At 34.2% G+C, this 16,320-nt stretch overlaps 1 protein-coding gene across 2 annotated transcripts in view; it reads left to right on the forward strand.

Annotated features, from left to right (window-relative positions):
* The window catches only part of Itpr (Inositol 1,4,5,-trisphosphate receptor), a 97,806-nt gene that overhangs the window by 7,331 nt on the left and 74,155 nt on the right, over positions 1-16,320 (forward strand). For both annotated transcript variants that reach the window (XM_089234567.1, XM_089234568.1), the window contains exons 6-17: positions 1,567-1,725; positions 2,075-2,173; positions 2,273-2,356; positions 4,587-4,733; positions 7,659-7,915; positions 8,185-8,284; positions 10,824-10,984; positions 13,409-13,556; positions 13,797-13,955; positions 14,814-14,986; positions 15,116-15,235; positions 15,930-16,127. In XM_089234567.1, the coding sequence (XP_089090693.1) occupies positions 1,567-1,725; positions 2,075-2,173; positions 2,273-2,356; positions 4,587-4,733; positions 7,659-7,915; positions 8,185-8,284; positions 10,824-10,984; positions 13,409-13,556; positions 13,797-13,955; positions 14,814-14,986; positions 15,116-15,235; positions 15,930-16,127 (1,805 nt within the window). The remainder of the gene's footprint in view (positions 1-1,566; positions 1,726-2,074; positions 2,174-2,272; positions 2,357-4,586; positions 4,734-7,658; positions 7,916-8,184; positions 8,285-10,823; positions 10,985-13,408; positions 13,557-13,796; positions 13,956-14,813; positions 14,987-15,115; positions 15,236-15,929; positions 16,128-16,320) is intronic.

Raw genomic sequence — 16,320 nt, forward strand, 5'->3', positions numbered from 1 at the left:
CTGTAGAATTATCACACACATCTGCAAGAATGATGTGCAAATTTCAGGAAGCCACCAGATGATGCCGATAGTACGTCACAATGACGAGAGTGTAAGGGGGGGGGTATATAAGGAATGGTGGCAAAGAAGTAAAATTGTTTACAAGAGTTCTGTAAGGCGCTCAGTGCCATAAGCGAATAATTATGACACAGAGGACACATGTGGATGATTTTTTACGTGGTAGAATTATCGGCTGCCTGGAATGTGGGCATACTCAGATGGAAGTATCAGACAAACTCGGAATTGCCCAAAGTGTCATCTCTAGGCTTTGGCAACGATTCCAAGATAACGGAAATGCCAGTAGATGTTACAGTACAGGTCGCCCCAGAGTTACAACGCCGAATGAAGACCGGTATTTGGCAGTAACTGCCAAAAGAAGCAGACGGAGTACAGCATCCGACCTGTCTCGTCAGCTATCTGCAGCCACGGGTACCACAGTTTCAAGGCAAACCGTGTACAGACGTTTGGGAGATATTGGTCTATATGCTCGCAGGCCTGTCAGATGTGTTCCGCTCATGGCAACTCACTGTCGGCAGCGATTAGCCTGGAGTAGAGAACATGTAATGTGGACATCGTCACAGTGGGCTTGTGTGATGTTTTCCGACGAGTCCAGGTTTAGCTTGCAGTCTGATTCACATCGGACTTTCATATGGAGAACGCCAGGTACCCGTTACCACCAAGACAACATCATTGAACAACACCGTTACGGCGGTGCAGCATTGCTCGTTTGGGGTGGAATTATACTGTGTTCCAGAACAGATCTGCATGTTCAAACTGGAACCATGAAAGCCTAAATTTATCGGGACATCATTCTGGAGCAACATGTACGTTTGTTTATGGGTGCCATGGGCGCAGAATTTGTGTTTATGGATGACAACGCCTGTCCTCACCGAGCAAACATCGTAAAGGAATGCCTTGAATCTGAGGATACAACCCGTATGGAATGGCCAGCATTCTCACCTGACTTGAATCCGATAGAGCATGTGTGGGACATGCTTGGCCGACGAGTTGCAGCCCGTCAACCACCTCCTACATGTGTACTGGAACTTCAGAGAGCATTGCTTGCTGAGTGGAGTGATCTTCCCCAAGATCAGATCAATAATTTGATACTCAGCATGCCTAGGCGTTGTACGGACTGTATTTCATCGCATGGGAGACATACAATGTATTAACCATCATACCAACCATGTAATAGTAAGTTTTTGTAAAGCAGATATTTTTTACAATTGCTCCAGGGAGCAAAAATCTTAGTTTTTATGTATGGTATCATACATACACCATCGTTTTTGTTCTTTATCTTTTGTTTAATAAATGGGCTTTATGAATAAGTAACGTTTGCTTTGTTTCTGAACCTTTATTTGCCGGAGCTGGCATTATCCTTAATTTATGGACATGAGTGTACATGTTTATTGATCAATTCCCCCTCCACTATTATTAGAATGGTTGACCATAGAATGACTGTATTTGATAATATTTGGTGCTTGTATTTTATTTCATTTTTATTAATTCTTATTTGCTTTCACCTAGCTTCTCCATCTCAAGAGCAACAAATACTTGACTGTTAACAAAAGACTTCCTGCTTTGCTGGAGAAAAATGCCATGAGAGTGTGTTTAGATTCAGCGGGCAATGAAGGCTCATGGTTCTACATTGTGCCTTTCTACAAGTTGAGATCCACTGGAGACAATGTTAGTGACACTTTTAATAAATAATCACATATTAAAATTAAGCATATACAGGGCGTTTAGTTAAAAATAGTACCACACCATATGCAATGCTTTTTAGATGGGAAAATTTTTTAATTGAACACATCATCAGTGCTTGTTTTTTACATGGGCAAACGGGACACATTTCCAAGGTCCATAAATTTCTTGGGCCCCAAAATAAGCATTTTCTTTGGAGAATTTAATTTTGTACGAAAATATCAACAAATATTTTTTATCATCTTGGGGAGAACACACTGGCTCTCCATGTCCCTGTCTAATGCTAATTCTTTTGCATGCAAATATTTAAAAATATTTCATTTCAATTATCAAGGTTGTCGTTGGTGATAAGGTAGTTCTTACTCCTGTGAATGCAGGGCAGCCTCTTCATGCTAGTAATTACGACCTTCCAGATAATGTTGGATGTAAAGAGGTTTGTGTCAAAATATTATATTTTTCATTTATTTGTACAACTATGTTGATTACTGCCCGTGATATTTTTTTTATTGAAATCAAAATACTTTTCTCTCAGGTAAATGCAGTCAACTGTAACACAAGTTGGAAGATCTCTCTTTTTATGGAGTTTAAAGAAAATATTGATGATGTGTTGAAAGGAGTATGAAAATATTTTTTTCTACTTGAATAAAAAATTCCCTCACTTGTTTCTCATATAAATGCTCTGAATTTCTTATCATTTATAATATTCACGCTAATTGCATTTGAGCTACTATTATATTTTATGAGGTTCACAGGCTCTGAAATCCCTTGTAAAAAAGCGAGAAGTTTCACATAAATAAGATTACCTATGTAAAGGTTGCCCAAGATTTTGGGATCTCAAGTTCTTATTAGAAAACAAAAACTATTTTGAGCCACACTGTAAATATGGGCTCATTAGCTGAATATGAATAATAGCTGATGAGAACACTCTAAGTCCAAGCCTATCATTTCAAAAAGAAAAATGTGCCAGGCACTTTCTTTCTTTCCTTGTTGGCAAGCAAGATTTGAAAAGAATGTCAAACAGTATGGTAATACAGTCGACGCTCATTATAACGGCCAGTAGGATAAGTACCAAATGTTTTCATAGAACTATCATATGTTTTACTTTCGATATAACACCCCCTCCCAATATAACGTCCGCTTTTGGCAATATGAAGGGGGTCGTTATATCGAGCATCAACTGTATTAGTAAGAAAACTGATTTATGTTGGTCACAAGTTCAACACTCATAATCTACATGTATATATGCATATACATAGGGACTTCAGATATGTATGTCCGACCAGGCCATTTTATATTTTAATACAGAATTTCAAATTTCTCATTAATCAAAGTTCTAATCCACAACCACATTTAGTTCAATGTGCCTGGTTTAAATACCAGCTATGGCAGGGAAACTTGTGAACAGCTGTTTTGAATTGATTCCAAACTAAGTTTCCCTGCTACAGCATCTGGCTACTGCTACTACTTAACCTTACCTTGTACACATTCCTCCACAGAATGGCTAATGAATTGGTACATGCCGGAATATGTGTGTGCATGTTATGAACTTAACGTGAAGTTTGTTTCTGTGTAATGCTTGTTATGTGTAGTGCTGACATCTGCTATCAATTTTTTTACAGCTGGCACTACGAAAAGCACAGCAACAGGCTGTAGACCCTATTCTTGAATAACTTTGAGCATCTGACTGATCAAATGACTGATCTGCTATGATAGAATACAATAAAAATATTATAATTCTCACCTGACAATTCTGTGAAAGTAATACAAACACAAAGGCCACAACTGGAAAAATGCCCATAAGAAATATGTCAAGTATAACAAAAATACATAAAAAGCATATAAAAGCATATTTCATGAAAGAAAAAAAATCTAATTCTATAATTATAATATATATTATATTATATATATTATATATATTATATTATATATATTATATATATTATATTATATATATTATATTATATATATTCTATCACTGCCCATCATAAATTATTGTTGTCTTAATTCCAAGTTAATTCTGAGTATGGATAACGTCCCAATTTATTCCACTACATTTGTCATTTCTTTTTTAAAGTGTCAATTGTGTTAGAAGTCATGACCCCTAGAGGTAAGCTATTCCATTTATTACTGGAAACTCCCTGCAACACCACAACCTGGAATTGTCCCTTATTAAATTAATCTGGAGTCCCCTTGTCGAAACAGTTGATTGGCAGTGTATTAATAACTCATAGTCCATTTTATCCATCCTGTTGAAAATTTTAAACACTTCGATCATATCCTTCTGACACCCGCATTCTTCAAATGTAAACACATTCAAGAAATCATCTGATTTCATAGCTCAAGCCTTGTGTGCCAACAAGAGCATTTGTAGCTCTTCTCTGCACCCTCCTCCCCCAACCAAGTCTATATCTCTATAAGTATGATCTACAAACCTTTCGGTATACTCTAGTCCAGGATGAACTAAGCCACAGAAAAGCAGAAGAATGACTTTAGGAGAATGCAAAGAGACCTTTTTAAGAATGAAACTAAGCATTTTATTCGATTTTTTTTACCACAGCTGAACAATGTTCAGAAAACCCAAGTTGCTTGTCAATGATAATTCCCAAATTGGTGACCCTGGTTGCATCTGTGATAGAAAAAACCATTCAACTTGTAAGTTAAACGTGGGTTGTTCAGACCATAATGAGTGACCATGCAATTACCACACCAAAGGTTATTTTCATTTATTAATCCATAAGGCAATCATATTCAATTTCATTCCACATTCCTATCAATTAGTTCTACATTTCTTTCCTGATAAAAAAAAAATTTTAAAATTATTTATTTCACTTTCTCTTGAAAAAAAGGGGGATGTTGTTCGTTTGTTTCATGCTGAACAAGAAAAATTCTTAACTATGGATGAATATCAGAAGAGACAATATGTGTTCTTGAGATCAACAAGCAGAGCAACAGCCACATCTGCTACAAGTTCCAAAGCATTGTGGGAAGTAGAGGTACGCATGATTTATACTATAAGCTTATTGATTTACTAATAGGAAAAACCTTGCGGTGCTTTTACCTTCATAGTGAATGAAGAAACAATGGCTTAACTGTTTTTTGACAAGTTTCAGAATTTACAAGATGAAAAAATACGTAAAGTAACCTATCATTTAATTCATGAAGATTGAATGAAAATCAAAAATTTGTATTGAGAACAGATGCATAAAATAAACAGCGACAATTCATTTTGTATGTCTAGAGCAGGGATGGACTAATTCCAGGTGCCAGGTCGACATGGTGACTAAAAAATTAGTATTGGGGCCAAAAATGTTCTTTGTGTAGTTACTAAATTGCAGTCTGAGGGAATGTTTGCACATTCTGGTTTAGAATTTATAGTAGCATATCTGCCAACAAGAGAAAGAGAGTAACTATATGCCCTGAAAAGTCAAAAGAAGCATTATTTTGGACCTTTTTCTTTGGGTAAAAAGTTTTTTGGTGCTAAAACTTTTTTTCCAGTGCTCAGATTTTTTGTGATTTGTCCAACTCTGGTCTGTAGTATCTATAGTATTTGTAGTATATAATGCTGGTTTGAATATTAACCTCTTCCGCACGAGGAACATACCTAAGTATGTCTTGGTGTTTGTGGGCATTAATACCATGGATGTATGTGTGAACCTCCAAAGAAAATTAACAAAAAAGCAACTGAGTGTTGTGGTAGCATACCATAGATATATCTATCGGCTGGTCATGTGGGGATATGGTTTTTTTGCATTGCAACTAAATTTTGTAGCATTGAGCATTTTGTGGCAAAGCACAAACAAGAGCATGCTGTATTACGTGATTGACATATTGAATTGACTTTGCCATGTAAAGTTAAATTACCTCTATTCCCCCATATCACCTACCATATTACCCTGTATTAAAATCACTGCAATAAATATTTCTACAGATCAGATATTCAGCTTGCTGATCTGGTATGTTGGACAGTTACAGCTATAGCTTGCCTGGTGTGGAAGTGGCTTAGCAGATTTTTTTAGAGAATGATTTTTTTCTTTTCTTTAATCTGTAAAAATTTTCTCTTATCAAATGTGAATTTCCAAGGATGTCACTCTCCATATGAAAGTTTTTTAACAGCTGGCTGATGCAGAGATTAATTCAGGAAATGCAGGGAATTGAACCCACATCCTCTCACTTGCCAGGTGAGCGCACTAGACTACAAAAGCAATAAACATCAATCTTTCCTTAGATCTTGTGCATTGATTGGGACCATACATGGACAGTTGGACCTAACTCAGATCAGAGCTCACAATACTGACACTTCCACCAGATGGCGACTTATCCAAGGATAATGTCACTCTCCACTACCCATACAAAAGTCTTCAACAGCTGGCTGATTAGGAAAATTCAACTGTCCTTGTGGGAAATCAAACCCACATCCTCTCATTTGTCAGGTGAGAGTTATTGTGAGCTCTGGTCTGATTTAGGTCTGATTGTTCATGTACGGTTCTGTACAAATGATCTCTAAGGAATGATTGATGTTCACTGCTTTTGTAGTCTACTGGTCTAGGACACTCTTCCAAGATGGGAAGCAGAGTGTGTCTAGCCTTCAAAGATCAAAAGTCGTGGGTCTAAAGCATAGTTTCCTAAATTTTTTGTCCCATTCCCTCCTTCAGAATTTTTTTCTCTCTCATCGCCCCCCCCCCTACTCATGTGATCTCATAGGATCCATAGCTTCTATCCCCCCAGGACCATTCCATTGGTCCCCTTCCCTTTGGTCTAAAGTCTCACCAGACAAGTACAAGGATGTGGGTTTGATTCCCTGCAAGGGTAATCGAATTTCTCTCTTTCCTGAATTTATCTTTTCATCAGCCAGCTGTTGAAAATTTTTATATGGATAGCAGAGAGTGACATCATCCTTGGATAAGTTGCCATCTGGTGGCAATATCAGTATTGTGAGCTCTGGCTTGAGTTAGATCTGACCATCCATATACGATCCTGTTCAGCGCATATGAGCTCTAAGGAAAGATTGAGATATTCGTTGCCTTTGTAGTCTTGTGGTATAGAGTGCTCAACTGGCAAGTGAGAGGACATAGGTTTGATTCCCCGCAAGGGTAATTGAATTTCTCTTTTTCCTGAATTTATCTTTTCATCAGCCAGCTGTTGAAAATTTTTATATGGATAGCAGAGAGTGACATCATCCTTGGATAAGTCGCCATCTGGTGGCAATATCAGTATTGTGAGCTCTGGCTTGAGTTAGATCTGACCATCCATATACGGTCCTGTTCAGTGCATATGAACTCTAAGGAAAGATTGAGATATTCGTTGCCTTTGTAGTCTTGTGGTATAGAGTGCTCAACTGGCAAGTGAGAGGACATAGGTTTGATTCCCCGCAAGGGCAGTTGAATTTTCTTTCTTTCCTTAATTCATCTCCGCATCAGCATCAGCTGTGGCAGTGTGAATGTGTAAATACTTTTCGAAGAAACAATTAACATTTATACTATAAACCTTCATCAATCAGAAGACATTCAGTTAATTGGGTTTTGTGAAAATATTAAAATATTAGCAAAGATATGCGGCATTGCCTTGATTTTCTCCATATACTGGGAGCATTGAAGTGACAAATCATTGTGAAGTTATAAAGTTATCAACAATTGTTAAGGGACCACTGTAAATAAAGTAAACATTCTGAAGGTCATTGTTGCCCGATGGTTTTTCATCAATTTTGAGCACTGGGCATTTGCCCTATCCTGACAAAATTTTAAAGTACCTATTGTTCAAGTCAGGTCTTGTTTTATACATATGCAATATTTAGTAATGATTGGTCTAAAATCTTAGATTTGTATAGAGAACACACTCAGAAAATTAATTTTATGTATACAGATTTATAAGTAACACTTTCCAAGGATTAGAATGTTGTTACTTACAGGATTGTTTTACAGGTGGTACAAATTGATCCTTGCAGAGGTGGTGCAGGACACTGGAATAGTCTATTCAGATTCAAACACTTGGCAACTGGTCAATACCTTGCTGCAGAAGTTGATGAAGATCCAACACCTGATGCAATGCGTTCCAAACTTAGAGGTGTTACAGAGAACAATGTATATTCCCTTGTGGCTGTACCTACTGCCAATGATATTGCATCAATTTTTGAATTAGATGCAACAACATTGACCAGAGGCGATGATCTTGTACCTCAGTAAGCTTTTGTAATATCTCATGGAGATTTGTTCATATTGAATCTTAAAATATACTTTATTTTTTATGAAATTTTTTATGCTCATCATGACTTTAGTTGATGAAAAACTTGTGATTTCCCCAAGATAATGAATGGATATGTGGAGCTCTAATGTGCAACCATAACTGTGTGTGTGTTTTTTGAATCTTCAAAGCTTTCTGAAGCATTGTTGATGTAAAACATGTAGAGTTTGATGCATATTATGAATTTTATTTCCCCCGTTTTTGTAGGTCATCTTATGTGAGACTAAGGCATCTTTGTGCTAATACATGGGTTCACAGCACAACTATTCCCATTGATAAAGAAGAGGAACGGCCTGTTATGTCAAAAGTATGAACTGTTTGTATTCAGAAAAAAAAATCCAGAATAACTTTATTTTTTCCTTATATGGTCGATGCTTGTTATAACGACCCAATGTTATACAAACATCTATTAATAAAATGTGTAAGTCTCAAATTTTTTCATATAATCACTAATCTATATAGGTGATTCTCACAAAATTGTGTCCCCAGCTGTTTACATTAAATATATTTGACACAGAAAATTTTTTTCACTACTCTGTATTTTTTATTTCAGTTTCTAAAGTCACCAGTTTATTTTTATTTTTTTCATTTGACATTTTTTTAAATTCACTTGAACAAATTTTCATTTGTTAAGAAAATGCCCTTCTCCTGGCTGTCCCTAGCACATTTTTCTAATTTCAAAATGATAACTTCGTATCTGAAAATAACAAGATGTTCTTTTTTTTAGTAATATATATTTTTAAAGCCCAGTATACTTTAATATTTCATCTTTTTTTACAATTTTGAATATTTTTTATGAATAGTTTATAGCCAAATAAAAATTTCCCCGGTTTTTTTTTTTTCATTTGTGACATTTGGAAAACGTTAGTTAATGTCCTACAACGACAGTTGCTACATGTCAGATTTTGTGTTGAAAAGGTTAAGAGAAAAATGTTGCCATCATTTAAACCCCTTCCTTTTAAATCAGTTAGAATTGTAAATTGATTTACAAATTATACAGTCAATTCATGATAACTCGAACATCTTTTTACTCTGCCCCAGAACTTTTTTCATATTTGAATATTAAAATTTTTGTTTAACTCTTGAAGTTTTCTTTCTCTAAGTCTAAGTTTTCGGGAGTGATGAAAATTTAAAAAAAAAGTACTTAGTCTCCCTGTGGGGAAGTGAACGTGGAGTGTGCATAAATAAAGGAACGTCCTTATTTCCCTCCTACTCCAGTTTTTTTTGACAAACTCTCACCAATGACACTCAACTTGATCATCTGTGTTTGGAATTCATTTGGTACACATCTGGTCTTATCAAAATCTCGAAATCACTATTTCATTTTCGCCCAATTGCGATTGGATTTAGCGTTCAATGTCAGCACAAATTCTAATTGTGCGTAGATTTTTTAAAAACTTAGAAGTAAAATTTGTAAGTGTTTTAGATTTGAAAGAAAAAAAAATTATGAATGAAATGAAAAGGAATACAATTCTCAAGAAAAAATTTGTTGTTCTAAAGTAAGGTATTTCAATACAGTATCAAGATTCTTGAAAAAACAAAGACATTATTTGAGCAAGACTTTCTTCAAAGTAATTATCCATTCCACACTATTAATTTGATTCCCAATTAAACATGATTGTATTAGAGTAATTTATCTATGCAAATTTCTTCATTTCCAGTAGTTTGGAATCAAGATTTTTGATAAGTCGAACTAATGATAACTCAAACTTTTTGTCAGTCACTGCACATTCGACTTATTGAGATTTAACTGTATATGTTTATTCAGGAAAAAAAAGAAGTGTTTTTATTAAATGTCCTTCTTCTGGCTAATTTTTTTCATTTCTTTTCTTTTGTTTTTTGTGAGAAATATACAATTGAAAATTATTTTCACTTTATCATGGGTTTCAGTTCAGAGACATCTATTATTTCTGAAAAGCCCATATTTTCAACATGCTTAGTTTTTGATTCGTGTTACAAAACATGCAGAAATGTTTTTCAGTTGGCATTGGGTAACCAAAAGAAAGGTTTGGTCCTAAGTTAAGGAACAAGGGATAAAGCAAATAAAATCCAAATTTCTTCATTGCAATATCAAGCTGCAGTAATGTTTCATCTGAGACTTTGCTTTGAGAATGTAGCTCATGCTTTAACAAAACAGATGAATTAGACACCTGTTGTCCCCATAAAATTGTCAAAAAAAAGCAAGAAAAACAAATAAAAAATATAAATAAAAATGCAATTGACAAAAAAATTGTTCAGAGTATCAGTGCTTGTCCAGGTTGAAAATAAAATATCAAAATATATGAAACATGTTGCGATTGTCAAGCATAAATATCAAGTTAAGTGCTGAAACAGGCGAAATGTCTCGTAAGATTTTCCTATCTCTTAACATAGTTAAATTTAAATTGATTTTTTTTTATCATGAATTTTTAGCAAACTTCATTGCTGACTATATTTCATTTATTAGCATGTAAAGTGTTTCTAAGAATTTTTCTTTTTTTGGTTGACTTCTTGCAATAATTTTTTTTTTTTGTCCTATTTCATAAGAATGACCCATATGTTTTATTTTTGATACAACAAACACCTAATATGTTTTTTTTTCTATGGAACAATGGGGGGTCATTATAAGGGGCTCTGACTGTACTCGTTTCTCTGTACTCACTTCAGCAGTACATATACTAAAATTTGAACGGTACTTGTTTCTATCCATATTTACTGTTAAGTTTTTTGGTATTTGCAACAAATTTCTTTATATGATCTTTTCTACTTATCATAATAGGTTTAACTTATATATAATTTATATTATATTTCTATGATTAAATTACTAGATTGAATCAGTGGATTATTGACGTGCTTATTCATTCCAGGTTGGTTGTGCTACAATCAAAGAAGATAAAGAAGCATTTGCGATTGTGCCAGTTTCTGCCACTGAAGTTCGGGACTTGGATTTTGCCAATGATGCCTGTAAAGTTCTGATAACGGTATCATCAAGTTTGGAGAAGGGTCAGATCATTCAAAATGAGAGAAGGTACAATAATATTACAATGTTTAAACTGGTTGCACTCCCAGTTAATTCTTTTGTTTTTCCCAAGATTAAATCATTAGCAGATGACACTAAAGATTAAAGACACATTTTCCACTTGAAACATTTATTACAATTAAATTAACAGTTACATAATTTAGATTTCAAGTAAACTTAATGTAGTTATTTATAATGTATTAACATTAATAAAATATCACAGTTTAGTAAATAAGATAGATTTCACCCAATTAGCATCTGTCTCACTAGAATGTGTCAGGAAGTCAGTTCCGTCTCTGGAACCACCTTTCCGTGGAATCACAATCACATAACAATTAGGAACACTATGCATATCCACATTATTTTTCCATGGACATCTTCTTACATTTGAACAAATGAACCGATATGCTCGTTGGTTTTTTTTCAAGCTTTGTAAAATGATTTTTTAAAAACTTTTATAGTGTAATCCATGCCTTAAAAAATATAGGCATATGCACAACAACTATTCATACATTTTTTATGAGTCCAGTGCTAGAACTTTTCTGAGAAAGTATGTGTAACATTTAGGTTTATAAATTTTAATGGTGAAAATATTTATTGTCCTCTCTTGTATTCACCTTTCTCTGGATTTGGAAGAACTTCCTTTTTTTGCATCACTTTAAGTACTAATCATAAGAACTCAATTATAGCACAGTTGAAACAGTTATGAAAGTGCTCAATTATAGTACATTTACTGTATACATACATACTTTATATATACAGTCAAACCCAGTTATTGAACTTTTTAATGGGTCTTTGGATCCAATAAAAAATTCACTATAACCCAAGTTTCACTATATCCAAATTAGTTGAAACATTAATATTTCTTAGCATTTGATGATGGTTTTGTTGAAAAAATTCCCGGCGATAACACACAATTTTTACAAATAAATTATTAATCACCTAAATAGATAATCAAATATTAGAAAGGAAAATTTTTAAAGTAGTATTACTTATTTAAATTTTTATATCCTATGGAAAAAATTTCTTATTTTTGATTGAATACATTTTGGTTTTATGTAAAGTTCAATTTTCTTATCGACGATTAAGAAAGAGTCAAAAGTTTTTCTCCACACATTTTCCAAAGAAAAAAATATTTAGAATGCTTGCAGCCACTTTCAGAGATTGAAGGTGCTGGCATTTCACTTTCTTCTGAGGGCAAGAAATTTTCTTCGTCAGCATCGTTCTTTTGTTTTACTTCTGATATGATGTCATGATCGGGGAATATCTGAAGTAAACACCTCATTATCACAAGATTCAAAATGTTTGATTTCATTTTTAGGGAAAAGATTTACGACATGCTTTTCCAGCCATATAGTGATCGGCTGGTTTTCATCTTCGGCGTCCGCAATACTGTGTCTTCCTTGCTCCAACACATTCTTGGAAAGACCTACGTGTCGAAAGCTGTTGCGAATTGTTGCATCAATGAGTAGAGATGTGTGTGCGTGATCACACTTCGATTTTTCCAAAGGTTGAAAACTGTAGATTTTGATTAGGAAAATTCCATGCATATTGTTGATTGATTAGCTCCATCTTCAATATGTTTGATTATTTTTATTTTATCATCAATTGAAATGCTTTCCTCTTTACGGAATTTGCCATTTTAAAGGTAATCCTGAGATGGCGTATCTGTTCAGTCCAAAGCAGTCACATGCATATGAAGACAGTGGCAGGAGATAGAACAGAGGGAAACATCAGATGCTTCTAGGTCTGTTCCACTATTGTTCCAATTTTTCAAGGGGTAGCTTGAAAAGAGTGGGTTCTTGTAGTGCAGTGGTTCTCAACTTGTGGAAGCCCATGGTCCAGTTTATTTCTTTTCTGTTAGTGGAGAACCTGGTCATACACATGACTAATATGAAATCAATAGGTAATAATGGAATGGTGGACCACTTATGACCAGTGGTTGAGAAACACTGTTGTAGCAAATCTGCATTAAGAGTCGATTCATATTAAGCGGCTTTGCTGTTTTAGTGGGCCAATGAATTTTGGATTCCTAGAAATGGCAGAGAGGGTGGGGAAAGAGGAATGCTGTTTATTGGGTAGTAGACCAGTGAAGGATTCCTAGAAACGGTGGGGAGGGTCAAAGAATTGGGTTTGACACGGTAGTCAAAGAATGCTGTTTTTTGGGATCCCATAAGTGTAAGCCTACATTTGAAAAACTGGAAAAAAATTTTTGCTGAAGGTACATTTCAGTTCACTATAAGCTCATTTTCTCAGCAGTTTACTATAAGCATTTAAAATAGCATTAGTTAAATAGGTGTTCAGTAGGGACTGCTGAAAAAGTTTACTGTGACTGATAGTTCACTACATCCCATGTTCACTACAGTGAGGTTCGATTGTATATGTATATATAAATAGTACATTTACTGACTTTATTAATTCATTTTTTTGTAGGTTTGTTACACAACTTCTTCAAGAAGTCATCTATTTTGTTGCAATGAAAGAGAATGATCCTAAAAAACCTGATCCTCTTGATCTAGTTGTTTCACACCCAAATCGAGAAAGACAAAAACTCATGAGAGAGCAGAACATTTTGAAACAGGTGAGTCTTGCACTTCATGTGTATAACCATGTGTCTGAATAAGTGCCTTTTCCATGCCTAATTGCTCTTATGAAACTTATGGGTAATATAAAATATTATGTTTATATCATCAGATTGAATAAGTTTTTAAAATGCATTTATGAACCAGCTGATTCATAAATATATGCAATTACATTGCCACTAGTCTGAATATGACATATCCTGTTTTCCTCATGACCACTTTCAAATGCTATTTTTCAGCTTTTTAAAATTTTGCAAGCCCCATTTCAAGACAGTGGAGATGGGCCAATGTTTCGCATAGAAGAGCTGAGCGATCCTCGTCATGCCCCATTCAAACATATTTGTCGTCTCTGTTATAGAATACTTAGACTTTCTCAGCAAGACTACAGAAAAAATCAGGTACAGATGTTTTTTTAATGAAAATGTGATTATTTGAAGCCAGATTTATGTTTACATTTACTAACGATTCTAAGAGAAATGAAAAGCTTGCATGAGAAAATTGATTTTGTTTGTAAGTGACAATTTTCATATGCATATATTTCAGAAAAGATGTAAATACAAATACAGGGCCACAACAGGCAAAATACCCAGCGAGGTGGCTGAGAAAGAGATATCCATACAAATATGGATGCCATATATTTCTAAAACACAGCAATCCAATTAAATATTCAATTATAAAAACAAAAACCATATATACATGATAGAATATTATACAATGCCCATAAAAGTATTTATGGTTGTCTTATTCTAAGTGGGTGCGGTAGCCCAGGTCGATAAGATATTTGCCTAAAGTATCAAAGGATGTTTAGAGATGGCGCGAGTTTGATTCCGGGTTTGTTCTTGTCAGAAACTTTTCTGACATGGGGGCTCAATTGAAATGGCGACGTGACCACTGAAAAAGACTGCTACAACAGGGAGTCTCATACTGAGAGGTTTTAAGCATATATATATGCGTTAATTTGAGTAGTTAATTAACAATACATCATATCTAGTGATAGCTTAATATACATAATCACTAGTAAATGTCATAAATTCTTTGTTAATAGACAAAATTTATCATATCCACCGAAATAGTTAATTGATTAAGCATAAAAACTAGTAATAATCACTGAATATGAATAATCACTGAATTCATCATTTTTACCATAATTTATATATAAGGAACAGTGTCATATAATGAAATTAAAATAGCTTTAGTACAGCACATGTTTCTTTCTTTACTTTGTTATACATAGCCAAGATTCTCTCTCTCTCTAGGAATACATTGCCAAATGGTTTGGTTTCATGCAAAAACAAATAGGTTATGATGTACTTGCAGAAGATACAATCACAGCCTTGCTTCACAGCAATCGAAAGTTACTTGAAAAGCATATTACAGCTGCTGAAATAGAGACATTTGTCAGTCTTGTGAGGAAGAATCGGGAAAGCAGGTAGTTTATGTGGTATAAAAATCTCACTTGAAAATCGTTCTTGGCTATTGCATAAACTGTTAAGTCATTTCTTTTTCTCCCTGAAATGTATTTTTACAAGATTGAATTTAAAACTATTGTATTCTACAGGTTTCTAGATTACTTGTCTGATCTTTGCATATCAAACAAAGTTGCCATCCCGATCACTCAAGAATTGATTTGCAAAGCTGTCTTAAGTGAGAAAAATTCTGACATCCTAATAGAAACAAGGTCAGCTTTTATTTTTATTTCATGTCTGAATATTTAAATCTGATAATTTTTTCCCGTTTATGCTGATATGAACTTGATTATATTGTTACGGATAATGTCTTTCACAAGCACTCAAGATGGCAAAGCACAAAGCAGTTCAAAAGACAACACAGATTTATTTCACAGAACAGCCATTTACATGAATTTACAAGCAGAGATTTTGACGAAACATGCTAAAAAGATAGTGACTTCTGTAACATACAAGAGAATCTTTTCAAGAAAACTCAACAGAACTCCTAGTTCTCTTCTGGTGGCCCCACTATATAAGCACAAAAAACCTTCCAGAACAAACTACATGATTTTCACAGGATTTTTACACTTCTCTTGGCAATATGATATTGCCAAATTGCTGTTACCAGACTTGCCAAGTTTGTTGTCAGCTTGGAAATATTTAGAGAGATGCCTATTTCTCATTTTTACATAGGATAGTGACTGTTTACTGATGAGAATGAAATAATAATAATTAATGACTATTTACATAATTTTCATAACAATATTGCACATACTATGTTTATCACAAAAAATATCCCACCATCATATGCACTTGTCAAATAATGCATTTTCCTCAGGATGAAGTAGGTTGAGAATATAAGCATCACAACTGATATTCTAAGATTTATGGTATGATAATAATGTTTTTTTTTTTTTCATTTAGGATGGTTCGAACTCAAATGGAAGTAGAAGTTGAGGTTGAAGGACAAAATGGTGAAATAGAGCCAATTGTTACTCTGGAAGAGGAAGAAGATGTTGTGTTGTTTTGGGACAATGGGCGTAAAAGTAAAAGCATCAGAGAACTGGCAAATGGAGCTTCAGAGGGAAACAAAGAAGATCAAGACATTCTTTCTTACTATAGGTGTTACATTTATTTATTTATATTTTTTATTTGAACTTTTCATACATTAATAATGTTATTTTGATCAGTCCACTTAGTTGTATATATATATTTATTTTTTTAAATATAGAATCTGAAGCAATCACCATTTTGCTATCAAAATGTTTCTACAGCCAATGCTTGTTTTTACAAAACCCATGCAGATTTAAAAAAT

The sequence above is a fragment of the Pholcus phalangioides genome, unplaced genomic scaffold, assembly GCF_987345545.1.
Source record: "Pholcus phalangioides strain wild (caught in Gottingen) unplaced genomic scaffold, Ppha-v1.0 ptg000008l_1, whole genome shotgun sequence".
NCBI classification, from domain to species: Eukaryota; Metazoa; Arthropoda; class Arachnida; order Araneae; family Pholcidae; genus Pholcus; species Pholcus phalangioides.